This window comes from Oryzias latipes, chromosome 2, assembly GCF_053564925.1.
Source record: "Oryzias latipes strain Hd-rR chromosome 2, Olatipes_Hd-rR_3.1".
NCBI classification, from domain to species: domain Eukaryota; kingdom Metazoa; phylum Chordata; class Actinopteri; order Beloniformes; family Adrianichthyidae; genus Oryzias; species Oryzias latipes.
In genome coordinates, this window is record NC_136238.1 from 37,611,932 (window position 1) to 37,638,945 (window position 27,014).

Sequence of the window (27,014 nt, forward strand, 5' to 3'; positions counted from 1 at the left end):
CCTTTGCCTTTGCCAGCCTTGGGAGATGGTTCCACCACCACCAGGTATTTCCACTTTTGTGTTTCTACCAGTCTCTTCATTTTTGGATTGGACTCCACTCCTTCTTTTTTTGGAGGCTGCCACTTCTCAATGATGGACTTTGCTGAGGGGCAGTTGGAGTGCCACTGCTCCTTTTCAATAATTCTCTGTACCTTGCCTTTGGTAGGCGGGCGCCTTGTCCATTGACCTGTAAAGCAGATCAATTATTATAATCAATGATTATTATTACAATTCTCACATGTAATGCTCATATTCACTTACCCAGCAGATGAGTCTCCCTCATCTTAAACTGCTGAGCTCTCCACCTGTCGTACAGAGACCTGTCCTCACTAAAGCCAGCTTCCTGTCTGGAAACCTTGTTTGGTGGCTTTCCATTCAAGGTGACGGGGAAGCTCTGCTCAAAGCTGCCGAAGGTTTCTGCTGGACGAGGTCGCTTCCGTGACGCCCAACGATCTTCCTCTGACTCATCGGACGTCCTGAAAAAGGACATGAATTTGAAAAACTGCCAACAAATCTACAAAATGAATTGATGGTTTCATATATGTCACTACCCCTTACCCCTCAGTCCCCAGCTGCAAGACGTTAGCCATGTTGACAAACCTAACCGGACCTCGCATGCGGTAGTGGGCCTGTGCCACTTTGTCTGTGTGGCCCAGGTAATGGGCTTTACCACTCTTTTGTTCATCCGTGAGATTCGCGGCACATTCTGTCTCCATCGCACGGCGTATTTCCTGGCTGGTCACGTTTGGGCATTTATAACTGCAATGTAAAGAAATTGACATTTGTTTTAGCTCAACAGTATACAGCCAACCCCCCCTTACAAATCTCTATCCTAAAAGATGAAATCCTGATGATGCTAATTTAACTAGTAGTGGTTAAATTAGAGTACCAATTTAAAAACAAAAAGTAAATCTAGATGAACAAGAATCAATGATTCATGAAGCTTAAGAAAATATATCCCAAAAAAAGGCCCAACAGTCATTTTAGGGCATTTATTTAAAAAAAAGAGAGGTTTTATTAATATATACTTACAACTCATGTAGACGTCTCATATCATTTGTGGTGCTGCTGATGGCCTTTCCATTTTTAGCCAGGAAGAGCTTCTCTTCACCAGTGTCTTCGTCCATGTCATCCCTTATGTAGTCGGGACGGATGGACACGTAGTACTGATTGATGAACTGCAGGGAGAAGAATTGGAAGAAATGAATGAAAGGACACAGAAAAACAGGTATGCATACAGTTCCTCATTTATAGTCAGTTCCTTATATATAGTTACTTACAGCGGCTTCTTCCTCAGTCAGGGCAAACTGAGCGACCTGGCTGTTGGCCGTCCTATGTGACTTAACAGCCACAACGACACGCCCATTCACGCTCTGCCTCTGGACCCATTCTGAGACCTGAGATAAAAACCATTGAAGACATTAGCAAACTGAGCAGTCACTTCTCTCTAAAGAAGATAATAAGAAATGACTCACCGCTAGTCCCTCCACAACCCCAGGCCACTGGTAGTGGCCGAAGATGAGGATGGCCTCGCAATAGTAACGATAGCGTGTCTTTTCTTCGTCTGTCACATCTTCCCCCCTCAACAGACGACCCAACATCCCCAAGGTGTCCTTTTTTGCTACACGCAGGACCAGGCAGAGCTCATGAACTCTTTTTTTGGGGCCAACAAAGTAGCCATGTCTGAAAAGACCAAATGAGAGTTGTTATTACTGACATAGCTTTGAAAAGAGGACAGAAATGGGTATTTATTTACGGCCAAAAGCTGACCTTTTACCACAGAGGTCCTCGCTGTGGCTCTTTGAGATGGGCTTCCTTAGAACAGTCAAGTAATCCATGAAATAAATGCACTTTGGAATGACGGCTGCATCTGTGGCACCACGGGACAGTCTCAGGAACTTTATGAACTGGATCAGGCTCTTGATGTAGTTTATCCTTGTTGCTGGAGATTGTCCAACGTTCTTTAATTTAATGAAGTATTCTCCAACCAGAGTAGTGTTGTCCATGAAAGTCAGTTTGATGTCATCCCCAGTGGGCTGGACGTACCGTAGTACTCTAGAGACATTGTCCACCTGTGGACACAGAAGGGTGAATTATGGTTCTAAAACAATGAAAAAAGGCTATTCTCACTCTACACCTACGACTGCACCTCCCCCACTCCAACAACATTATCAGCAGGTATATACAACCGTCCTCGAGACCTGGTGCACAGGATCACCATCTACGGAGAGGACAAGGACCTTGTTCTCAGGAAAGCACCGCCACATCAGCCGCTCATCATCAACAGGACTGTGGTGGACCAGTCTGCAGATCACTAACAGCCTCAGCTGGGAAAGAAACACTGTTGCCACAGTGAAGAAAGCCCAGCAGAGGCCGTACTTCATCAGGCTGCTGAAGAAGGCTGGTGTCAAGCACCGGACCCTCACCCAAGCCTACAGGGGGCTTGTGGAAAGCATCCTCACCAGCGGACTAACAGCCTGGTTTGGAAACACCACCATTAAAGATAGAAAGATGCTGCAGAGGGTCATCAACACAGCTGGCAAAATTATAGGCGGCAACCTTCCATCCATGGACACCATCTATGAACAGCGCTGCAGGAGGAGAGTCTCTAAGATCATCAGAGACAGACACCACCACGCTCACACACTGATCCAGTGTGTGGACTCAGGACACAACCTCAGACGTTGCAGGCCTGAAAGCATCCACGCACACGCCACACGCTTCCACGACAGCTTTTTCCTAACAGCAATCAGAATGCTGACAAAGGACACCAGAGAGGGAAGACTGGACTGAATCCTAATAAACAATAACTCCAAATGTGCAATAATTCTTCTGAACAGACTGGGACGCAGCAATATTCATATTTACTCATATTTATATTTTTTATATACCTTGTAGTCTTGTTGTCTAATTTTAACTTTATTCTATTTTTCCGTCCTTTCTTATTTATCCTGACATGAGGGATGCCAAAGAAAAGTTCCGATGTACCGCATGTGCAAACGACAATCAAACCTGGAATCTTCTAAACAACGAACAAAATGATGTTTTTGGGGGGAATCTTACCTCTTGCTGGCAGTTTGGGATCTGCAGGATGGATGAGAGGTGATGCTTGAACTCCAGCAGCAGGGGGGTCTCTGGTGGGAATTTGGCATACAGATTTTCCTGCTGCATGCGTTCTCTCAATGTGGTGGAGGATTGGGGGGGTGGCCTGAAAAGTAAATTACATTTAGTTTAAACATGCAAACAGAGGAAAGCACTTTGTTTGTTTGTCGTCAAATGTTCTAACCTTTGCCGGGTGGGATCTCTCTCAGCTTCAGGCTGTGATGGGACGTCACTGGAGGAGTCCTCAGCAGAAGTAGATGGCTTCTCAGCTCCTGCCTGGACCACTGTCGCCACATCTTCAGCGTCATCAAAGTCTGGAGGGAGGTTTTGGATGAGGAACTCCCTCTTCATCATCTGCTGGATGAGAGCACGTCTTGATGGCGCGTGTGGACACAGTCTGAACAGCTCCCTGTAGTCCCAGACTCTGCCCTGCTGAGTCCAGAGCTTGGTTGAGTCTTTGGCTCGTTGAAGCTCAGCCTGACGCTCTTCTGGGGACTTGTCCTTCATGCAGACTCGAGCAAGGTGTGTTGCGAGGGTTTCCGTGGCCTTAACACAGAGCGGGCAGTGGAGGATGCGACGGTCGGGCTTCCTGTAGCAGAGGTGGAACATTTAAAAAACAAAAAGGGCTAAAACATTTAAATACAGAGCAACACTTCTCCTTTCCTGAGGAAAACATGCAGAGGTGGCTAACGTGCTGAACCAACAGACAGGACTAAAAATGGACCAAACAGGACTAAATGTACCCAAAGCAGGACTAAAAGTGGACCAAACAGGACTAAATGTACCCAAAGCAGGACTAAAAGTGGACCAAACTTTTTAAACTTGCTCTTTTACTCTAACACAAGGATAAAACTCAAATTTAAACCAGAAAAAAGCTTTCTAAATGTCCTTTAAAGTTACTTACTTGTTGGCAGACATCTTGTTTTCAAAATCAGGATCTTTTCTGCCAAAGATGAGCTCTTTGGAAGAATCTTTGAGCAGACACAGCAATGCTGTAAAATCAGGAATCAAATCAATGAAAAAGCCGTCAAGGAGAAAGATCTTGTCTGTAGTCAGCAGAAAGGTCTGGTAGAGTCATCAGTGGATGGAAAAATGAGACAGCAGGAGAAAACTAGCTTCTATTATGCTAAAAACCTGGCTAGTCAGGTTCAATGTGATGTAAATCTAAGGTAGGAGTGGTCAAGACTGAACCCACCAATGAAAAGTCAACTTCTTTGTCTGGCCTATAGCTCATGTAAGGGCTATTCATGGTGGGGGGAGGCAGAAAGGTGTGACATTCCAGCAGAAGTTGGTCCAGACATTGTACTTTTAAAACAAAGTTTGACTTTCTAACTCAATGTGAATGAAATATACAATGTGAGCATTTGATGTTTTGTTTGGATTCTGAGTTAAAGCCGAGCAAAAAAATATTTTTCTTACAGGAAACAGACTTTCACTCAGAATCCAACCCAACATCCTTCTGTTTTGGAGGCAAATTTCACAGTAACCCTTGTGCTATCCTAGGTCCTTTAACATTGAGAGTTGGGTCATCTAGACCCACTAGACAGTGCACTGAACCTTTTTTCTTCAATGATTGTGATCTTCACTGGTGTCCATGGATTACATGAAATCTTTCCACCTTTATCCACCTTTGTCATGGTAGGGAGAACAATGTAAGGGGGGGGGGGGTCATCTAAGATAGTACAAGGGTTAAATGTTTCAAATGAGGCAGGTCTGAATTGTGGACACTATTTTTAAAATCACTGTTTTATGGGGTTTAACCAGGACTTATTTTCGTTTCACTGAATCCAAAACTCAACATCTTGTGAACTTTTTAACCAAAATCTCTTTTTTTCACCATTTAAAAACCACTTAAAAAGTGAACTTATTCTGTTCACCTGAAAGGTCCAATTTTAAATCCTATATCAACCCATTTTAGTCCATACAGTGGAACTTCTTCGTCTGGCATGTGAAAGCTATTCATGAAGGGGGATGGCAGAAAGGTGTGACATTCCAGCAGAAGTTGGTCACTACAGCAGAACAAAATCCTCTCATTTCAATTAAAAGTCATTTATTGGTACAAAGTTGAAATGAGGTTTTCCTTCATATAAGCTGGGGCTTGAACTGCAGAAAGTCTCTGAAAGTTGTACATAAACATGATGATATGACACAAAATACAATAAGACATATAGGCAGGCGTGTTCATTTTCTTAAGGAAGAAGACATGAAAATAGCTTTACATGTTCTATTGCCCCATGAATGCAGTTCACAAAGGTGGTCACCACAGTGTTTTTGGTCAGAAACCCATCTTCAAAAAAACCACTGAGCCTAAAAGAAAAGAAAAGCTTACATAAGAAAAACATTTATACCATCAAAAATGTAGGTGGAAAAGAATTTTACACACCCCAGTTGGCTCTCAAAACAGTACATTTTGCAAGTTCCATCCACTGCTACAGCCACAATGGAGGGAGAGCATGCAGGACACTGAAACAGATGAACCTGACAGCCTCTCCACCTCCCAGTTAGCAGAGGATCAGTCCAGGAACTATTTGTGCATGTTGTCTCCAAATAACTGACCAGTCTGAGAGAGGAAAGGGAAAAAAACACGAGGTTCTTTTATGTATATACATACATACACATACAAGAATCAGGAATCAGACATTGGTCGACTGACTTTAAGTCCCACTCCAACAGAATTTTGAGCTATTATAAAATCGTTCCCAGTGTTTTTTTTAATTACGATCATTTTGTTTTTTTAAGAGATTTTTCTGTAGGTCAGCAGCTCATAAGAATTTCACCTCAGAGCTGTGGCACAGACATTAGCCTCAGCTAATTTCCCATAAACCGTTTGTTGATTCTCTCTCCCGCTAGCTTATAGCACCTCACAAGCCCTAGCCGACATTAGCATAGCAAAAAAAATCAAAGAGCAACATTGGAGCTATCCATGTGTACACTTTTGAGCCAGATACCAGCTCAGACAAGGTAACTCAGGACATTAATGGATCTACTGGTTTTTGTCTGCAGTGGATGCATCAGAATTGGAGCGGAGCAGAGACTTTGGCCCATTCATGGCAGTTAGAGCGTCAAAACTAAGAAATTTTTGAGACAATGAGTTTCATCTTCTCCTGATCCATTGGGATTTGAATAAATACTCAGAAACAGTTTTAATCTTATATTATTGTGTATGTGTTTATATTTTTGTTTAAGTCCTCAATAATGAGAAAAATGTTTGATCTTAAAAACCTGATTTCCATTTATTAAAACTTTGTTGATAACACTAGGATAAATAAATGTGGTCAGCCAAATCAGCCATGATTGTTTAGACCAGGGGTCTGCAGCCTGAGGCTCCACAGCCACATGTGGCTCCTTGACCCCTCCTTTGTGGTTCTCTGACAAAAAATAAAAATGTTTTCAATTCAAACAAATATCCTATTTTGCGGACGACACAGCGCATCACGCAAAACAAAACAGTCAGATAAGTCAAACTTTACTCAACTTGGTGATCTACTCAACCGTCGAAGCAAAGTACATATTACTGTGCCAGTACCCATAATGCTTCAATAATCTATCAAGCGGTGATGCACACTATTTTAGGAAATTCCAGAATTTCTGGCGAATTTTTTTAAACCTGACAACGTACCACAAAAAATCAATTTGAGGTCAGTACTCACACAATTTTGAGGGCCTATATCATGCTAGCCATTTAGAGTAAACTATTTCCATATATATATATGATGATATATTACCTTTGGTACACTAAAGAACATCTCAGCTCTTTCTCCTACCCAGAAATAAGACGACTCGATCTCTGAGGCTCCGCCTTTCTCTTCTTGTGGGTTTCGCCCATTTCATGACATCAACCTAGAGTCGGCGTCGGCAGCGTTTCTGCGTTTCTTCCATCCAAACTTTTGCAAAGATGGATGTGCATATTGTGCAATGAAAGCATTTTGCTGATCACCGCTAGCTTCATTGAGAAAGTGGGCGTGTCTGTTAGCCTGGAGGCGGCTTCAGCTGCACAGGCTCTTCCTGGAGGAGGCTGCTCCTCTATGGAAGCGATTATGTAGCATAAATAAAGAGCAAAGTCAAAACCAGAAATGCTTTTCCATTTTCAAAATGAAAAAGCATTTTTTGACTCAAAAATAAAATGAAAAAGCAATCCACCAAAATGCTTTTTCATTTCCTTCCTCAACACAGCTTATTCTGTCACTTAATTAAAATTAAAATGAAAATGGTATTTGACATTTCATTTTCAAGACGTTCTCTGGTAAATGTGTAGCATAATTCATTTAGAAATGTCTAATTTGACAATTAAAATGGATTAACAGAAATGCTTTTTCATTTTCAAAATGAAGCTGCATTTTTTGACTCAAAATTAAAATGAAAAATCAATATTTCAAAATGCTTTTTCATTTTATACTTAAAACCGCTTATTCTGTGTCATAATTAAAACGAAAATGCAAAGAGGGGATTGCATTTGCATTTTAACATCCACCCCGCGCAAGTTGTCACAATATTCAATTCGAAAAAGCATTAGCAGAGGGGAGGCGGGGCGATGACGTCACTGCTTTCTCCGTGTGTCCGGCTGCTGACTGACGCACACACATGCACCAGGAGCAGACTGTGTTAGCGGCAGAGAAAACGGCTTTGTGTTGGTTGGGAACTTCTGATGAGTTTCCACAGCTTCTCAGGACTACATAGCAGCATGTCCGCCTTCTGCGGTACTCCTCCTGACGCACCGCGGACAAGCTTTTGTTCTTCAGACCGCCAGCTGCCTTCGCACAGCGGAGCGCGAAGCTCCGATGATCGCTGAAGGTGGAAATGCTGCTACGATCTGAGAAACCATCATATGAATTTGTGTTTCCAGTGGTGTCCAGAACAAAATAAAGACTGATGTCATTCACAGATATTTACACATTTATCTGCAGCTTCGTGGTGAATTTGCTGTTTGATTTATTAAGATCCAGGAATCCAGGTTTGAGCAGTCCAGGTCCAGCGGTTTTTGAACAGGACCCGGTTTTACGTAATCTTAATGTGAAAAATGCAGCAGAATGTTCCTTTAGTGCCCTCGCGAATCAGAAGCTGTGAATCGTAAGCCAACTTTAGCGTCGTCTGACCGCATGGATTTAAAAATATATAATCGAGCAGAGCAGGCCGTAAAATATAATCATAACTGTAGTAAAAGCACATGATGAAGATAGTCTCCTGCAGCTTCGCGCTATGTGAGTGTTTTTGGTCCAACCAGCAACGTTTAGCATGGAGAAATCTGCTATCTGTTGATGGAGCTCCAGCTGTCATCAAACAGCAAATTCACCGCAAAGCTGCAGATAAATGTGTAAATATGTGGGAATCAGTCTTTATTTTGTTCTTGACACCACTGGAAACACAAATTAATATGATGGTTTCTCAGATCGTAGCAGCATTTCCGCCTCAGCGATCTGGAGTTTCGCTCTCCGCTGTGCAAAGGCAGCTGGCGGTCTGAAGAACAAAAGCTTGTCCGCGGTGCGTCAGGAGGAGGACCGCAGAAGGCGGACATGCTGCTATGTAGTCCTGAGAAGCTGTGGAAACTCATCAGAAGTTCCCAACCAACACAAAGCCATCTTCTCTGCCGCTAACACAGTCTGCTCATGGTGCGTGTGTGTGCGTCAGTCAGCAGCCGGACACACGGAGAAAGTAGTGACGTCATCGCCCCGCCTCCCCTCTGCTAATGCTTTTTCGAAATGATTATTGCGACAACTTGCGCGGGGTGGATGTTAAAATGCAAATGCAATCCCCTCTTTGCATTTTCGTTTTAATTATGACACAGAATAAGCGGTTTTAAGTATAAAATGAAAAAGCATTTTGAAATATTGATTTTTCTTTTTAATTTTGAGTCAAAAAATGCAGCTACATTTTGAAAATTAAAAAGCATTTCTGTTAATCCATTTTAATTGTCAAATTAGACATTTCTAAATGAATTATGCTACATATTTACCAGGGACCTTTTTGAAAATGAAATGTCAAATACCATTTTCTTTATCATTTTAATTAAGTGACAGAAAAAGCTGTGTTGAAGTATAAAATGAAAAAGCATTTTGGTGGATTGCTTTTTCTTTTTAATTTTGAGTCAAAAAATGCAGCTTCATTTTGAAAATGAAAAAGCATTTCTGGTTTTGACTTTGCTTTTTATTTCTGCTACATAATCGCTTCCATACTCCTCACTTATGATGACGTCATAATGTGAGGAACCTCTTTTTGTGAATTGGGAGGGGCTGGTGCTCAGAGGGTTTCAGAGGAATGCTGAAAGAGGGGGTTCTAAGGGCAGGGATGCCAGTATAGCTTAGTCCGTTTGTTAGTTCATTTTAGTATTTTTGTATTGAACTCTTTGTATTCGTGATCCTTTTGATTTCATGTTTTACTTCGAAGCCCATCGAGACGACTGTTGTTGTGATTTTGGGCTATACAAATAAAATTGAATTGAATTGAATTGAAATTGAATTGAAAGATGCGTGAGTGGATCAAAATACTGCTGTGGATTAGTTTTTGTGAGGAATTAACATTATAATACACTTTAAAATTTTAAAAAGTTGATTTTGCATGATATAGGCCCTTAAAAAAATACTGGCTGAGATGTACTAACAACATAAAATATACAATGTGTAAAAAAAAAGCCTTTGTAAACCCCAGTAGTTATCAAGTTTCCAAAATACAGTAAACCCTTGTTTATCGCGGGGGTTACGTTCCAAAAAGAACCCGTGATAGGCAAAATCCGTGAAGTAGAAACCTCTATTTTTTTTAACAATTATTATACAATTAAATACTCTGTTATACATTGAAAAGAAGAACAAACCATTTTACAGGCTCAAACATTTGTTTCACAAATCAAAGTACTTTAAAAACGTTTTTTTTTCAACAAATAACTTCTGTACAGTACTGTCAAATAATAATTTTAATCATCAATGTGAACAGAAGGCTTCAAATCGCGGAGATTAGCCCCGCCCACCGCGACCCGAGAGTAATTGAATTAAACGGGAGAAAATTTAAAATGATCATGAAAAAAATACAAAGTACAAACGGACAAATAGTGGCTCAGGTGTATTTCAATGCTCTTCAGTCTGAGAAGCTGCAGTGTTTTCTCCTTCTCAAGCCCGCGGTGCAGCTGTGTGTGTTTGTTCGGGAGAAGAACATAGTGATTGACAGTTGGTGTTGCTCTTTTTCTATGGGTTTTAGAGAAACTTGAAATTGCAAGATGATTTGCATGTACGTAATTTGGAAAGCTGATTTACGTACGTGTACATATTAAACCGCAACATTATTGACGCACAGGTAGAGAAGAAGCGGAGTGACTTTTTTAGCCAATCAGAATGCAGAACACAATGCACGATGCAAATCCGTGAAGTAGCGAAACCGTGAAAAGTAAACCGTGATATAGCAAGGGATCACTGTAACATAAATGCAAATGAGTGTTTGATTTTCTAAAGGCTGAAGAGACACCTTGTGGGTCCTACTGAGTTCTGGACAGTGAGACATTAAAAAGGCTCTTAGCTGTTTAAAGGGCTACAGACCCCCGTTTCTGGCTAAATGACCCAAAAGGAAACTTACCTCTGCGGAGACCACGTGACGTTTCCGCCCCCGTCCTCTATACAGAAGAGGCCTTCACCGTGATGCTGCGGCCTTTTAAATTTAAGATGGAAAAACGCCTCGTCATTCAACGTTTATCCTAAACAGCCAACACGTTTTTACTAAAAAACCCATCTCTGGTTTCCCAAATCTAAACATTACATTTCTACAGAGAAAAGTTCAAAGCATCGCCCACCTTCCACCTTCCAGCTGTCCAAGAGTTCTTCAGCCGCGCGCCTTCCTGCGGGTTCATCCGGGGGTTTCCGGGGAAGTGGGGTGGGGGTGCCCGTATAACGCTGCGTTCACTGGCTTTTCGAAATGCGCACTTCATGTCAATTGGGGCAAATTGAAGGCTTAAAAGCCCGTTTATTTTAGATAATATATCCTATTTAATATATCCTATTTAAAACTTTATTGAGAATTACTACAGGAAACAGTGATGAAACGTTTTTAACAGATAAATTAGAGCACTTCATTGTAATACTATAATATATGATATACGTCAAAAATTGACCGTTAAAGAAAAAAGAATATAATAGATGCTAATATTTTATAAACTCCATCAAAATAATTGTTTCATCTCATTTGTCATAATAGTTTTTTTATCACACACCATTAGACTCGTAGTGTAAAAAAATTAAAATGCAGAAAAATCAATTTAAAGAACTCTTTGGTCCGTCCCTGAACTCAACATTTTTCCGGTTTGTTGTCACATGTCAATCAAAGCCTGATCGCCGCAACAGCAATACGAAACAAGAAAACCTATACACGGGTCCCTAGAAATGTAAATAAAAGTAATTAATAAATCGCAACGTACCTTTTTACGAGATTTTCCACAGGAAAAAAAGAGAAAGTCACGTCACGTGACCCACGTCAGCCCGCATATATGAATGGAAAAGATCAGACGCTTTCAGATCCTTTGAGGAAAAGTTGAACGTAACAAACAAACAACTTCATGTCTGCAATATTACGAAAATAAAGGGGATATATACTGCTAGAAATGTTTTCAAAAATAACTCAGTCCATATTCACTCATTATAGAATTTTCTGCGAAAAAAAGAGAAACATTGTCACGTGACCCACGCGCACGTCTGCAGATATGAATGAAAGTTAACGTGTTTCTCCAACGTAACAGAGCCTTTGGGAGAAAAAGTTGAACGAAACAAGCAAACTACAAACTGTATGTCCAAAATGAAAGCATATTTTAAAAGAAAATGGTATATTTCTCACTAGAAATGTTGTCAAAATAAAAATTAGTCCTCAAAATATCTTGTTTTATGGGATATTCCACCGAAAAATGAACGTGCATCCGCCATGTTTTTTGCTCACGGCAGGCAAAACCTCCAGTCACGTGATCCTGAGAAGGCTTGTAGAAAATGAATAGAAAAATGAAACGTATCAGCGTCACAGTTTAGGGGGCGTTTTTGTAAAACTCTCACGCATTTCCATGTGGACAAATGTAGCTACTACACATTTTAGGATGAGACCGGGTTGTCCTGGAACCCAAACTCAGGCTAAGTGGAGGAAAAGTTGGGATTTCTGGTGTTTTTAAAGATCTGGAATGGTTTCCTCCCACAAAAACAAAAAAATAAATAACATTTAAAAATCAGAAACGGTACAAATGTGAACCGAACCGAAAGTGCCATACCGAAACGATTTGGTAAAACTATGTGTACCGTATATACTGCAGTCACTACTTTGTGTTTATATATATTTATTAAATGTTCACTGATTACATTAAAAGTGTTAGAATTAAAGATGTATAAAAATTCAAGACATTCAAGAATTAGCTAAAATGACTCAAAAAAACAAAAACTAATTTCTATTTGCAGGTACATCAAAAACAATTCATTTTGTGTCTTTGTCTAATATCATTACACAAAGATTCAAATTTATAGAGCTATTTTATTTTTTTTCTTTTGATGTAGAGAAGATGAAAACCTAAATAAATCCTAGAAAGTAAGAATATCATATTATGACAATAAATTAGTAGAAAACGTCATTTCTACACATTAAATACTCACTTGTTACTCCCTCTAATGAAGTTACTTCATCAATATGGTATGGAGGCCATCAGATTTTTCCCTCCCAAAGTCTTATGAGTTCTCATGTGTTTTTTGAGACTAGATACAGTAATCCCCCCGTATTCGCTGGGGTTACGTTCTTCACCCTCCGCGAATAACGAAAATCCGCGAATAATTGACGCTGTTTTAAAACTCCCAGAGCCAGAGCCTCTGCAGAGTCAGAACCCTTTTCTGCCGTTTGGGTTCATTTCCAGAAGCTGGAGATGATGCAGGGCTTTTATTGGCTTTTATTAACCTTGTCAGAATGGTTACAGCTCGAACAAAAATAGCGCAGCCTGCTCATACACAGGAGAACGTTCAGCCAATGCAGCGCACCCAGGTAGGCCCCGCCCCCTCTAATCCACCAGTCACCAGCCCACCGCTGATTGACATACGGTGTGGTCCAGCAACTGGCAGAAAGAGGGGGGCGACCCCGGCCCGCAGCTCTGTCCTACTCGGGGTTGTTATAATTTACAGTAAATACAGAGTAAATAGTTTTTCAAAATTCGCGGAATGAGCGCTGTTCTGCGTCTCACGCTTGTGACGTCACGTCATCTGCGGCCACCCGCGAATGGGCGGGGTGCGAATATTAAACCGCGAATGGGCGGGGGATAACTGTATTTGATTAAAACTCTTTCTAAATCCTTTACAAGAATGTACAGTATGAAGAAACTTGATTTTCTAGAAAGGACTGTATTGTATTAGTTCGTAACCCCGTCAGTTTCTTGCACACAGAAATAATGAATAATGACTCAGAGACAAAACTTATCTTTTGTGGAGGTTTTACTTCGCACAAACACGAAGGGGACAGACAGATGAACATGGTGCATTCAAAGTCCGAACCAACGAGCTCAGGGTTTGTCTTGGTATAAAAACCCTGCATTTGCATATTCAGAAGATCGTCCAATGGACCCCGTGTGAAAATCACGCCCACAGGTTACTGGTGGAGAGAAGCTCCAAGGCTAAAGTGAAGATAAGTCTGAGGCCTGCTCAGCAGATCACACATGCACAGAAAAGAGGGAGTATGAGAAGGAACTGTTAGAACAATAGTTTGGCTGTGCTTTCTTCAAATGTAATATAATTTTGAGATGACAATACATGCTCAGTGAATTAAGTTTAAACCATTAGTGTAATAAAAGTTAAAGGCAGTTTCTAACTATTCTTCACATACAGTATTTTCACGACTATAAGGCGCACTTAAAAGTCATACATTTTCTTCCGACGTATGAGCCAGTGCGCCTATTGTGTAGTTGTGGGTCGTAGAAGAAGATGGAGTGAGGAAGGGAGGGAGACGTAAAGGCCAAGTGGAACCCAACTGCAGTGCAACTATCTATATTTTAAAGCCTTCTATGCTACTTCTACCTCATAATCCTCAACCATTTCAGTACAGAAGGAGTAAGCAGAAAAGATTGCCCACTGCTTTAAGCTGCTGTTTTTTCGTTGGCGCAAAGGAGAAATGCAAAGACAGACTTGGGCAAATGTGTGTGTGTGCTGAAAGGAGCAGGTTTTCGCTAGCACATATGAAGAAAGGAGACGTGCAAGTCTGTCTGTGTGTCTCTCTGTGTGAATGTGCATGTGCTTAAAAGAGCAGGGTTTTCTAGCGCATGAAAGGAAGAAAGGAGACGGCACGCCGGCGTCTGTGTGTGTGCTGTGTGTTTAGCGCTTGTAAAGAGGAAGGGAGACAAGAGCGCTGCAAGTGAGCGACCATTCAGTTTGTGATCAGTTAGGGAGAACATTAACAAAAAAAAAAGTTTCCTCTAAAAAAACAGAGACTGGATATTTTAATAGCCCACTCTAGACGCAGAGGGTCTGGACGGGGCGTTAACGTGTCCGTGCCTTAACACCCGGTGCGCCTTTTGTATGTGTCAAAGATGGAAAAAATTCCCCGTGACTGAGACCGTGCCCCTACCACCCGGCCTATGGTCGTGAAAATACAGTAGTATGAATTCTCATGTGTGCTTGGAGATTAGATAATTGACGAAAACATGCATCACATTCTTTACAAGAAAAAGGCTTTTCTCCTGTGTGAGTTCTCATGTGTCTGTTGAGAGTAAATAGATGACTAAAGCTTTTTTTACATTCTTTACATGAAAAAGGCCTCTCTCCTGTGTGAGTTCTCATGTGGGTTTTGAGATTAGATGCATCACGAAAATGTTTTTTACATTCTTTACACGAAAAAGGCTTTTCTCCTGTGTGAGATAGCATGTGTTTGTTGAGATTAGATACTTGACCAAAACTTTTTTTACATTCTTTACAAGAAAATGGCTTTTCTCCTGTGTGAGTTCTCATGTGTGACTTAAGATTAGATATGCAAATAAAATTTTTGTCACATTCTTTACAAGAAAAGGGCTTTTCTCCTGTATGAGTTCTCTTGTGTTTTTGGAGCTCAGATAATTGACTAAAACTTTTTTCACATTTCTTACAAGAAAAAGGCTTTTCTCCTGTGTGAGTCTTCATGTGTTTTTGGAGCTCAGCTAATTGACGAAAACATGCATAACATTTTTTACAAAAAAAAGGCTTTTCTCCTGTGTGAGTTCTCATGTGTGTTTTGAGATTACATAGATGACTAAATTTTTTTTTACATTCTTTACAAGAAAAAGGTTTTTCTCCTGTGTGAGTTCTCATGTGTCTGTTGAGATTAGATACATGACTAAAACTTTTTTTACATTCTTTACAAGAAAAAGGCCTCTCTCCTGTGTGAGTTCTCATATGTGATTTAAGATGAGATGTGCAATTAAAGCTTTTCTCACATTCTTTACAAGAAAATCTCTTATCTTCTGCATGGATTTTTGTGTGAATTTTGAACAGAGATATGTTACAAAAGCTTTTACCACATTCTTTACAGATATAACATCTTTCATCAGACCCAGTTTCCATGTAGTCAGACGGGTTAGTAATTATTCTTGAGGTTTTACCAGACCTGATAGAGGAAAGTCTCTCTTCTTTTGGAGATTGTTTGTATTTCTTACCAAGATTTGTTTTCTTGTGATTTATTCTAACATCAGAGTCACACTGACCGGCTGACATATGAGAGCTGTCCACACTTTGGACATGACTTCTGTCTCTTCTCTTCCTCTGATCTCTGTTCTGTGGGTCTGTCTCTCCATCTGTAGTTGATGTTGATTCTGTCTCTTCATCTGTAGTTGATGTTGATTCTTCATGTTGGTTTCCTTCTTCATCCTGACTATCAGTTACATTAAAGCTCTGCTGATTGTTTAGATCTGCTTCATTGTTCTCATCTTCCTCATAAGTAGGAATCTCCATCAAGGTATCAGTCTCCTGCTTCAGATCAAGCTGATCTTCATCCTGACTGATGCAGAGTTCCTCTAGTTCCTCTTTAATCTGTGGAGGTTCTGGTTCCTCCTGCTCCTCTTTGGTCTGTGGAAGTTCTGGTTCTTCCTGTTCCACTCTGAAGTTCCTCTGCTGGATGCAGAGATCTTCTTCTTCAGTTATCCAACACTGGGGGAGGACTGCAGGAACACAAGTAGAGGCCCTTTTATATGTAATGGTGACTTTATGCCTTGTTAAGTACCAATACCATTTTAAATACAATCATTCAGAATATGCACAATAAAAAACGTTTAATTTTTTGAAATAAGTTTATTGTTTTCTTTAGCACAACAGTATAAAACTGTCCTCTACACCTGCCCCCTATACGAAGAGCTGTTTAAGTCAATAACTTGTAGTCTGAACCAGTTAAAGATAGAAAATTGTAATGGAAATTGGAAAAAATAGAAAATTGAAATGGTTTTCTCTTTGCTGGCTTTCATTACTGAGCTCCTCCACCACAAACTGTCCCAGCTTGCTGTGCCTCTCCCGACCTGTCAGTGGATCACAAGTTTCCTCACGGATAGGAGGCAGCAGGTGAAACTGGGTCACTTCACATCCAGCACCCGGATCCTGAACACTGGCGCCCCCAGGGATGTGTTCTCTCCCCTCTGCTCTGATCAGGAGCCCCCTCTGTGAAACTCTTGAAGTTTGCAGACAACACCACAGTCATTGGGCTCATCTGGGATGGTGATGAGACTGCATATAGAGGAGAAGTGGTGGAGCAGCTAGTCCTCTGGAGCAGCCAGAACCACCTGGAGCTGAACCCACTTAAAACAATGGAGATGACAGTGGACTTCAGGAGGAACCCCACCACCACTCCCCCCCCACTCACAATTCTCAACAGCACTGTCCCCTCAACAGACTCACACAGGTTCCTGGGGTCCACCATCTCACGGGACCTTAAGTGGACCGCTCACATTGACTTGGTCCGGAAAAAGGCTCAGCAGAGGTTGTACTTCCTGCGACAACTCAAGAAGTTAAACCTGCCCCAGGAGGTGCTGACCATCTTCTACACGGCAATAATCCAGTCTGTCCTGACCACATCCATCACGGTCTGGTTTGGTTCAGCTACCAGACACGACAGGAACAGACTACAGAGATTCATTAGATCTGCTGAGAGGATTATTGGTTCCAGCCTTCCCCCCATTCAGGACCTGTACCGATCCAGAGCCAGGAAGCGGGCTGGCAGGATCGTAAAAGACCCCTCTCATCCTGGACACTGCCTTTTCAGCCTCCTCCCGTCATGAACGGCGCTTTAGGACAATGCGTACCAAAACCACTCGCCACAATGACAGCTTCTTCCCCCGAGCTGTCACTCTTATGAACTCCTGACTCCGGACTGCTCAGGGACACTGTACAACCACAAACTGTCAAACTGGAATTACTGCTGCTGCATTTTTTGGACTTTTTTAATTTAATCCATTCCTTTATTTAGTTATGTTTATTTATTCATACAGCTACCTTACATCTACCTTCTTTTTATTATTTAGCTTTTATTATTTATCCTTTTTTACCTTGCTAGTTTGCACGAGAGCACAAGTAACCAAGTCAAATTCTCTGTACATGCGCTGTACTTGGCAAATAAAGTGATTCTGATTCTGATTTTCATTGATTGATTTTTGATTTATTGACGGATTTCAAGCATTGAAGTCAAAGCAATAAAGGATTTACACATTACAGTAAAGGTCGGAATGCATAGTTTAAAAAGACAGAAAAAAAATCACTTAAATCACATTTGCTTAATTAAATACAGTGATTTTCTTTGTTTTTTTAAGGAAATGAAATTGCAGAGAAGTATTTCATAAATGGTACAGGTCTTTAATGTTATATAACTGTATACTCAAACTAAAGCATGCTGAGATAAATAGGACAGATTTACTAGACAAGGGGACGGAGAGATTAACAGAAAATGTACTTTTAACCTGATTCTGTCTCCAGGCAATTAATTTTATATGAAATTACAAATATAAAACAAATATAATGTTTTAGGTTCTTGCTATCATTGACAGTAAAGATGCAGGCATCTATAGTGAATGTTTGACATGGTCTCTGAGGCTTATTTCAGCACAACACCAGCTGTGTAATGTTAGGAATATGCTGCTAATAAAGTTACATTCACATGTCTGTTATTGTATTAACTTTATTTAGAAATCACCTCCAGGAACGAGGTCTTGGGCCATCAATCGGGGTCAGAAACTTGCCTGTGATGGTGTTGGTTGGTGTGTTTATGTGTGTGTGTTAGCTTGGAGGTGATGCTGGCAGCTCAGACGGTAAAAAAGTGTCAAAATGGATGAGCTTCAAGATTTGATGTGAGAACTTGTAAAATAGAATGTGGCAAACCAAAAGTCTGCATCTGTGTGTGAAAATCTTCTGCTGTAAAGTTTGACAAATAAAATCACAACTGACAAATTGGCATTTGCATGTGTTCATTAGAGTTACAACCTCAAATCAGTGATTTCAACTGCTTGAATCTGCTGCTCTGAATCACACACAGCACGCTACAACTGAGTAAACTACAAATACATTTCAAAATTAAAAAATTTGTTTTTTTCCCCTTACTTTTCATGAGAAGTGATCTCTTGAGGTGTAAATGGTGACACAGCAGGGAGACGGCTGCCAAGAGACCGTTGTCAACAAAGTGCAATATCTGAAGAAAGACCATTCTGTAAAAATCAATCATCTCTCTAAAACAAATGAATTTCTACATTTATATGGTAATGAAGACTCGTCAGCATATTCATGCTACAATCAATACTTTGTGAAAAATATTTATTTTATTGTATATATTTGATCAAATTTTAATAGAGAAATGACTCATAATAAAGATGCTCAATAGCTCTGAAGATACTGAAGCTATTTTCACCAAACTTTCTGTACTGACTAATCATGACCCTGTAGTCCAACTACACCAAAGATAACTGTAAGTCAATCAATTACTTTTTTTTTTAAAATATGGATCATAATTGGTCCAAAATGCTTAATGGCTCTAAAACAGGGGTGGCGAGCACGCGGCTCTCGAGCCGCATGCGGCTCTTGGCCAATGAGCGTGCGGCTCTTTGCGTCTCATCATATTTTCTATATACTGTGCTTCATTTCAGTTTTTTCCCTCTTAAACCACACTCAAATCCATCAGAGGGTTTTAAAACTTAATAATAAAAATAAAGTAATTTGGCAGTGTGTGTGTTTGATGATGCTCCTGACACATACGCGATCCCTTAATGCAAAGACTGACTGCCAGAGATTCCCACTTGTCACTGATGAGGCAGTGAGTGAACTGGAGATGATTGAGCTGAAATCTCTTTGAAAGAAGGCCCTGTTACGTTTTGGAGAACGGACAAATACCCGTGTGTAAAAGAGCTGCACTCAAGCTGCTGTGACGTTCTCCTCAATGTCTGCCAGTCCCTGACCTTGAAACACGTGAAATTAAGGCATCTGTCCGTTCTGACCGACCCTCATGTAAAGGAACTGATCAGAGAGGCTACAACTGGCCTGGGGGTTAGCCCCCGCCTTCAGCCCCTAAGGATCATGGGAAGTAGGGTGTAAAACCAGGAGCCAGGGGGCTGTCAGCAGAAGTGAGATCCATGCTGTTTGGCTGTGTTCAAGTGAACGGGTTCTGAATTTGATCGGGAGGGGTGCGAAGCTGAGTCATTTAAATTTATTAACATTTCATCTATCATAACTATTTTGTGCAAAAAGTCAGTCATTAAATTTTAAATAAAGCAACAATTATAAAAGCAAGATTTTCTAATGATGATTAAAATGAATTTATCCTGCACACAACTGAAATGTAAGGTATTTAATGTGTTCATTGTGAATATGAATCCCTTAAGGATGCTCTGTCCAGTTGTTGGTGTAAGGGTCATTGAAAGAGGAATGTTGAGATACAAAGAATTACCAGTTAAATACTGTTGGATGAACGGTGAAATATTCAGTTGTTACAATCACCAGCCATCAACCTCACTGCACGTCAGTGAGTAGTTGTTTGTGTCAGAGAGAGGTAGAGAAAAGAGTGAGTGTGTGTGTGTTTGAGATGAGAGAGAGGTGTCTGTGTGTGTGTGGAGGGAGTATCTGACCTCTAGGGTAGTCACTCTTTTAACTCTGTCTAAGCTGCATTGATGTGTGTATTGGACACTTTCCTTGAAATAAACACAAGTACAATACTTGGTGTTGTGTTGTAGGGTGAGGAGTGTTTTATGGAAAATAATACAGCTTTAATTGCATGTTTTCATTCCCAAATAATGACTCATCCGCGATGATCCAGTCTAAACTGAAGGAAGTGACTTTAAAAAAATAAAATAAACAAAATAGAAAAGAAGTGGTCCGGTCCTGCATTTCATTAGACCGTGGAGCGAGCGACCGTGTCTCTAGCAGAGCAGACTGATGTACAGTTTTGTGTTTTAGGAGAAGTAAGGATGCTTTGTTACGTGTGAACGAGCAACCGGAATTTAGGAGAAGCGGGTCTCCTGGTAAAAGTGTGTGTCGGGGCAGAGCTTGAGCTAGCGCAAGCTTCGAAACAGAAATGTCACTCAGTCCTTAGAAACCATTCAAACAATAACGTGGATTTGTGTTTCCAGTCGTGTCCCGACAAAATAAAGGCTGATGTTATTCCCACATATTTACATGCAGCCAAGATTTATGTTCATGCTAATGTTGTTAGCCCGTGTTAGCATACTGCTAATCCTGGCTTCCGGCTCAGTTTTTCAACAGAAAAAGCACTGACCACACGGATTAAAATTCAAATGATGAGCGAACAGGCGCTTCATAATAACCGTAACATTATTAAAAGCACGTTTTGGAGATCATTTTGTATAATACCGAGCTGACGTATCTATGTATGTAGCCGCTCCGCGAAACTACATTTGTCTTCCGGTTATAAAAAACACTACTGCGCATGTGCGAATGATTTATTCCGACCGAAAGTGTGACCCATGTGAACGTTATTTATAATCTGAAAAAGTTTTTCTGGGCCCCTCTACACGGTTGGATTCTAATCCGACCAATAATCCTTATCAAGATATTTTGCACATGTAACCGCGTCTTATGGTGTCTACTTGCGGCGTGGCATCACGATGGTGTCTCTCCATCGTGATGTCAGTCACCCATCACGATGGACGATGGTATCATGTGTTTCAAGAAAGGATTTTTGATTTGTCTTTGTAACTTTCTTATTTTATCAGAATATAAGAATGGCGGTAAAGGTATTTTTAAATTGTGGGATTCCATTTGTGCCCAATGTGGATTATTCTCATTAGAGAAGTAAAACATAATGGAGCGCAGATGTGAAGCCCAGAAGTAGTGCTTAAAATTAGGGCATTTTAGCCCCCCTCCATCAAATGGTAAGTATAGTAAAGTAAGACGGAGTTTAGGTTTTCTGTTGTTTCATATAAAGGCTACTGTGATTTTCTTTAACCACGCAAATAATTCTAGAAGGGGTGCCAGAGTGATATTTTGGAACAACTATAGCAGTTTTGGCAATACGTTCATTTTTAGGATATTTCTTCCCATTATAGTTATGGGCAGCTTCATCCATCTGTCTATTAAATCTTTGATTTTTTCTTTTAAGTAATCATAGTTACGTTGGACAACTTGTTCCAGCTTTGGTACAATTACCACTCCTAAGTATTCAAAATGTTCTACTACTTTAAAGTGAGATGTTTTGGAAGTGGGGTTTTGCCTTTCCATAGAATTTAGCATTAAAATTGAGGATTTTGCATTATTCACTTTATATCCTGAAATACTTCCAAATATTTGAATCACTTCCAGCACTGCTGGGATTGATGAAGTAAGGTTACTTAAATATAAAATTACATCGTCTGCAAACAAAGAAATTTTGTGTTCAGTGGGTCCTATTGTGATTCCAGTTATCTGTGTATGTGCACGAATCGCTGCTGCAAATGGTTCTATTGCTAAAGTAAAAAGCAAAGGAGAGAGAGGACATCCTTGCCGACATCCTCTCTTAATTTTAATTGGCTTAGAGAACTTTCTATTTGTTAAAACTTCCGCTGTCGGGTCTTTATACAAAATCTTGATCCATTTTATAAAGTTGGATCCGCATCCAAATCTTTCCAAGATACTGAAAAGATAGGACTACTCAACCCTATCAAATGCTTTTTCTGCATCTAATGACAGGAGACCAGTATCTCTGTTTTCTTTTTTATGATGAATGATATTTAAAACTCTTCTCACATTATGAGATCCTAGTCTTCCAGCAACAAAGCCATTCTGATCTCTATTTATTATATGTGGCAGAACGTTTTGGAGACGCCTTGCTAACAATTTGCAAATAATTTTAAGATCAGAATTCAGTAAACTAATAGGCCTCATATTCTCGCATTTCTTAGGTGGTTTACCTGGTTTTGGCAGTAATGTGATTAGGGTTTGATTCATGGAGAGTGGAAGACATTCTTTTTCAAATGCCTCAGTAAACATTTCCAGTAGGGGTGTTAGCAATTTATCCTTAAATTTTTTATATATTTCAATCAGGCCGTGTTTATTTTAGGTAAACATGTTTAATGAGAATGTGTGTGTGCTCAAAAAGTCATTCATAAAGCAAAAAAGACCTCGGATTTTGCTACCAATGTACTTGGTCATTACCTGTGTGACTTTCTATCTTTTGTTAAGTTCTACATGTCTAAGAAAAAGGGACAAAGTAACCCAGTATCCAGCCAAATGCAGTCAGCACCTGCTATTTTCAAGAATACTGGACTATGGCCATGCCAAGCCACCAGCTAAACCAGAACAGTCCGTTTCAAGCAGACCATTTCTGAGTGTTTTTAATCTCGTGCTTATACTGCTCTTGGCCGGAGATGTTGAACTAAACCCTGGTCCTCAATCTTTGAACACAAATTTTCTGAATGCTTCACAACCACTGCTAACTGGATTACATCTGGGCCTTCGGCTAGCTGGGCTACATCTACACCAGCCTTGGCTACAGCTACAGTTACCCAGGCCATCGTTACCATTGCTAGCTGGGCCTACTTTACAGCCTTCTGGATTTCCACCACTATTTCTGGCTGGTCCTACTCCACAGCTAGCTGGATTTCCACCACCATTTCTTGCTGGGCCTACTCCACAGCTAGCTGGATTTCCATCACCATTGCTGGCTGGGCCTACTCCACAGCTAGCTGGATTTCCACCACCATTGCTGGCTGGGCCTACTCCACAGCTAGCTGGATTTCCACCACCATTGCTGGCTGGGCCTACTCCACAGCTAGCTGGATTTCCACCACCATTGCTGGCTGGGCCTACTCCACAGCTAGCTGGATTTCCACCACCATTTGTGGCTGGGCCTACTCCACAGCTAGCTGGATTTCCACCACCATCTCTGGCTGGGCCTACTCCACAGCTAGCTGGATTTCCACCACCATGGCTAGCTGGGCTTTCTTCACAACAAGCTGGATTTCCACCACCACAGCTAGCCGGGCCTACTTCACAGTTAGCTGGATTTCCACAACCACTGCTAGCTGGGCTTTCTTCACAGCTAGCTGGATTTCCACCACCACAGCTAGCCGGGCCTACTTCACAGTTAGCTGGATTTCCACAACCACTGCTCGCTGGGCTTTCTTCACAGTTAGCTGGATTTCCACCACCAGTGCTTGCTGGTCCTACTTCACTACAAGATGGATTACCACCACAGCTAGCCAAACCACTACTGGCAGCCCGACCATCACCAAATTTACCAGAGACACAGCCAAATGTGTGCACTAGAGGAACATCGATTGGTGAGCGCTGTACATTACACCCCTTACCCACTTCTGATGTAAAAGTAATGAAGAAAACTAGAAATCCGGTGTTAAGAAGACACAGGTCTACAAAGATTTTTCATACCTTAAACCAGGCAAGGACAATTTGGGACCCACAAGCCAAACCAAAAGGGCTGTTGGGTGGACATATAAACATACGGAGCATGGCATCCAAACACGAAGAGCTGGAACACCTATTGTGCAACTCCAACATTGACTTTCTCTGTCTTTCTGAAACATGGTTGACATCTTCCTCTTCAGATGCAGTAATAACTATACCTGAGTATAATGTTTACAGGAAGGACAGGACACATGGCAGGGGTGGAGGAGTTTTATTGTATGTCAAAAGCAGTGATAATAATTGTTGGAGATTTTAATATAAACTGGAATGAAAAAACGATTAGAAAAAATCTTAAACAAGTTACTGACCATTTTAACCTCACACAATTAATAAAACAACCCACTCGGATAACCTCACACTCAAAAACACTTATAGATTTACTATTTGCAAGCCAGCCTGAAAGAATCACTAAGACTTTTAACTATATGACTGGGTTATCGGATCATAATGCTATTCTTTTCTCAAGAAAGTTCACAAAAAAACGTTTTCATGAATCACATAGACTCACAGTTTATTACAGTACAGTCCCAAAAACTCAAATGCAAAACCTGGAGGCAGCTTTGCAAAGGACTGACTGGAGTGAAACAACACAAAGCATGGACATTGAAACTTCTAGCAATTTGTTTTTCGCAAAAATAAATGAAATTTTATCAGATTTCACCAGAACAGTAAAACGACATAAGAAAAAGCGGAACTTGTTATGGTTAAATGATGAATGTAGAAAAATAATGAAGGACCGAGATGAACAACTTAAAAAATCATTAAAAACTGGCCTCGCTACAGATAGATACAAATTCACATTTTTAAGAAATAAAGTAACCCAAAGTTTGCGAAAGGCTAAAGCAAATTCTTCATGAATATTATTGTTGAAGCAAAGGGAAACGCCAAAAAGATCTGGCAAAATCTTAATAAATTAATTGGCAAAGAAGTGAATGACTCAAACAAAAATATTGAGCTCACAATTAACAATGTAATGGAAATCAATCCAACTGTTCTAACTAACGAATTTAACCATTTTTTCATTAACTCAGTTAGGGAGATAACAGAAATGTTTCAAGAACCTACTCTGACTGCCAGACCTATTGATCCTGCAGAACCTGTTTTTTCTCTAAAAGAAATCACAGAGCTGGATGTTGCTAAAATTATTGGCTCATTAAAAAATTCTAAAGCCAAGGATGTCCATGGGCTGGATACAAATATCATCAAACTATGCAAAGAATCCTTACTTTTACCAATAACACATATGGTCAATTTATCATTTAGGCAAAAATGTGTGCCATTGTCTTGGAAAATGGCTACTGTCACCCCAATTTTTAAATCTGGTGATAGTTCAAACATAGGCAATTATCGGCCGATCAGTATCCTTCCTGTGGTCTCTAAAGTTGCTGAGAAGTGGGTAACAAAACTGATAAATGAGCATTTAAATAAAGGCCATTCTCTTTTACATCCAATGCAATTTGTTTTTCGTGAACATCATTCAACAGACTTTGCAAACTGTCTATTTATAGAAAAGATCAAACACATGTTGGATTCTAATCCTTGCGTCGGCGCTGTATTTCTCGATCTAAAAAAGGCATTTGACACAGTGAATCATGAGATTCTTTTGTCTAAATTAACATACTTCAACTTTTCTATGGATGCAATTCAGTGGATAAAATCATATCTAGAATTCAGAAAACAGTGTGTTTGTATTAACAGTGTTAAATCAACTTTCTTAGATGTCCCTGTTGGTCTACCACAGGGATCAATACTTGGGCCTTTATTGTTTTCTATGTATATTAATGATCTGCCAAACACATGTGGTAATGTTGAATTTCAAATGTATGCAGATGATGCTGTGATCTTCACTAGCGCAAAAAATATTCAAGAAGCAGCCTCTATTCTTACCTCAGCTCTGGTTCCTGTAAATGAATGGCTTTCTAAATCTTGCTTATTGTTAAATACAACTAAAACTGTTTGTATGATGTTCACTAAGCAACCATTGGACATCAAGCATTCAGGTATATTTTTAGAAGGACAGGAACTGGAAATTGTCTCTAAATTTAAGTATCTTGGTGTGACTCTTGATTCAACTCTAAGCTTCAAGAGCCATATAAAAAAAATATCGAATACAGTAAAATTCAATTTGAATAATTTTAGACAAATACGACCATTCATAACACTTGGAGCTGCTAGAACGTTTCTGCATTCAATGATTCTATCACATATTGAATACTGTATTACATGTTGGTCCTTGGCGGGTGTAAATACGAACAAAACCATAGAATCACTTTATAAAAAATCCCTTAAGGTCTTATATAGAAAACCAATGTCATTCCATGTCTGTAATATCCTGAAAAAGTACAAGTTGTTAAGCTTTGAGAATTTTAAAATTTTTAAATTTGCTTGTTTGATGTACAAGGTGTTACATGGACTTGCTCCGCCTCCCATGTCTGACTTTTTAAAAAAAGGGCTCACAGCGCCCTCAGGACTAGGGCCTCGTCTCGGAGGGACTGTGAGGTTCCATACAGAAAAACATCCTTTGGACAAAACGCTCTCTCTGTAAAGGCCAGTAAACTCTGGAACAGTCTTCCACTGTACATCAGGGAGTGTCAAACATTACAGACCTTCAAAACACAGCTCAAGCAGTGGCTGAAAGCAAACCAGTCCTGTAGCCACTGACTTTTAACTCTCATAATGTACCACCTTCTTGTGTTCTTATTGTATCTGTGATTCTGTCTTTTGTTTTGTCCTGTTTTATGTTTCCTGCCTAGGGACTATGGATGCAAATTAGCATCATTGCTATAATCCAGCATGTTTACGCCTATCATTGTTTGGTAGATGTTCATTAATGTGCACTGTCCCTATTAAATAAAGCTTAAATAAAAAAAATAAAAAATAAAAAAAGAATACCATCTGGACCTGGACTTTTTCCTGATTTCATATTTTCAATAGTTTGTGCGACTTCTATGTTATTAAACTTTAAATTCAAATTGATCTTATTCTCATTTGAGATAACTGGAATATTCAGCCTATTTAGGAAACTATTAATGTCAGTAGGAT

The 27,014-nt window shown here is 40.2% G+C and overlaps 1 protein-coding gene across 2 annotated transcripts in view; it reads right to left on the reverse strand.

Moving 5' to 3' along the window:
• The window catches only part of LOC144986865 (uncharacterized), a 58,017-nt gene that overhangs the window by 814 nt on the left and 30,189 nt on the right, over window positions 1-27,014 (reverse strand). The window contains exons 1-13 of one of the 2 annotated variants that reach the window (XM_078935416.1): window positions 10,920-10,983; window positions 10,699-10,770; window positions 5,525-5,701; window positions 4,046-5,448; window positions 3,326-3,730; window positions 3,103-3,247; window positions 1,810-2,111; window positions 1,515-1,722; window positions 1,320-1,436; window positions 1,072-1,217; window positions 598-798; window positions 301-515; window positions 2-226 (exon numbers count right to left, since the gene is read on the reverse strand). In XM_078935416.1, the coding sequence (XP_078791542.1) occupies window positions 2-226; window positions 301-515; window positions 598-798; window positions 1,072-1,217; window positions 1,320-1,436; window positions 1,515-1,722; window positions 1,810-2,111; window positions 3,103-3,247; window positions 3,326-3,730; window positions 4,046-4,059 (1,978 nt within the window). In that variant the 5' untranslated portion in view covers window positions 4,060-5,448; window positions 5,525-5,701; window positions 10,699-10,770; window positions 10,920-10,983. Of the gene's footprint in view, window position 1; window positions 227-300; window positions 516-597; window positions 799-1,071; window positions 1,218-1,319; window positions 1,437-1,514; window positions 1,723-1,809; window positions 2,112-3,102; window positions 3,248-3,325; window positions 3,731-4,045; window positions 5,449-5,524; window positions 5,702-10,698; window positions 10,771-10,919; window positions 16,250-27,014 lie in introns of those variants that run through there. The other variant, XM_078935414.1, reaches the window with a different exon arrangement.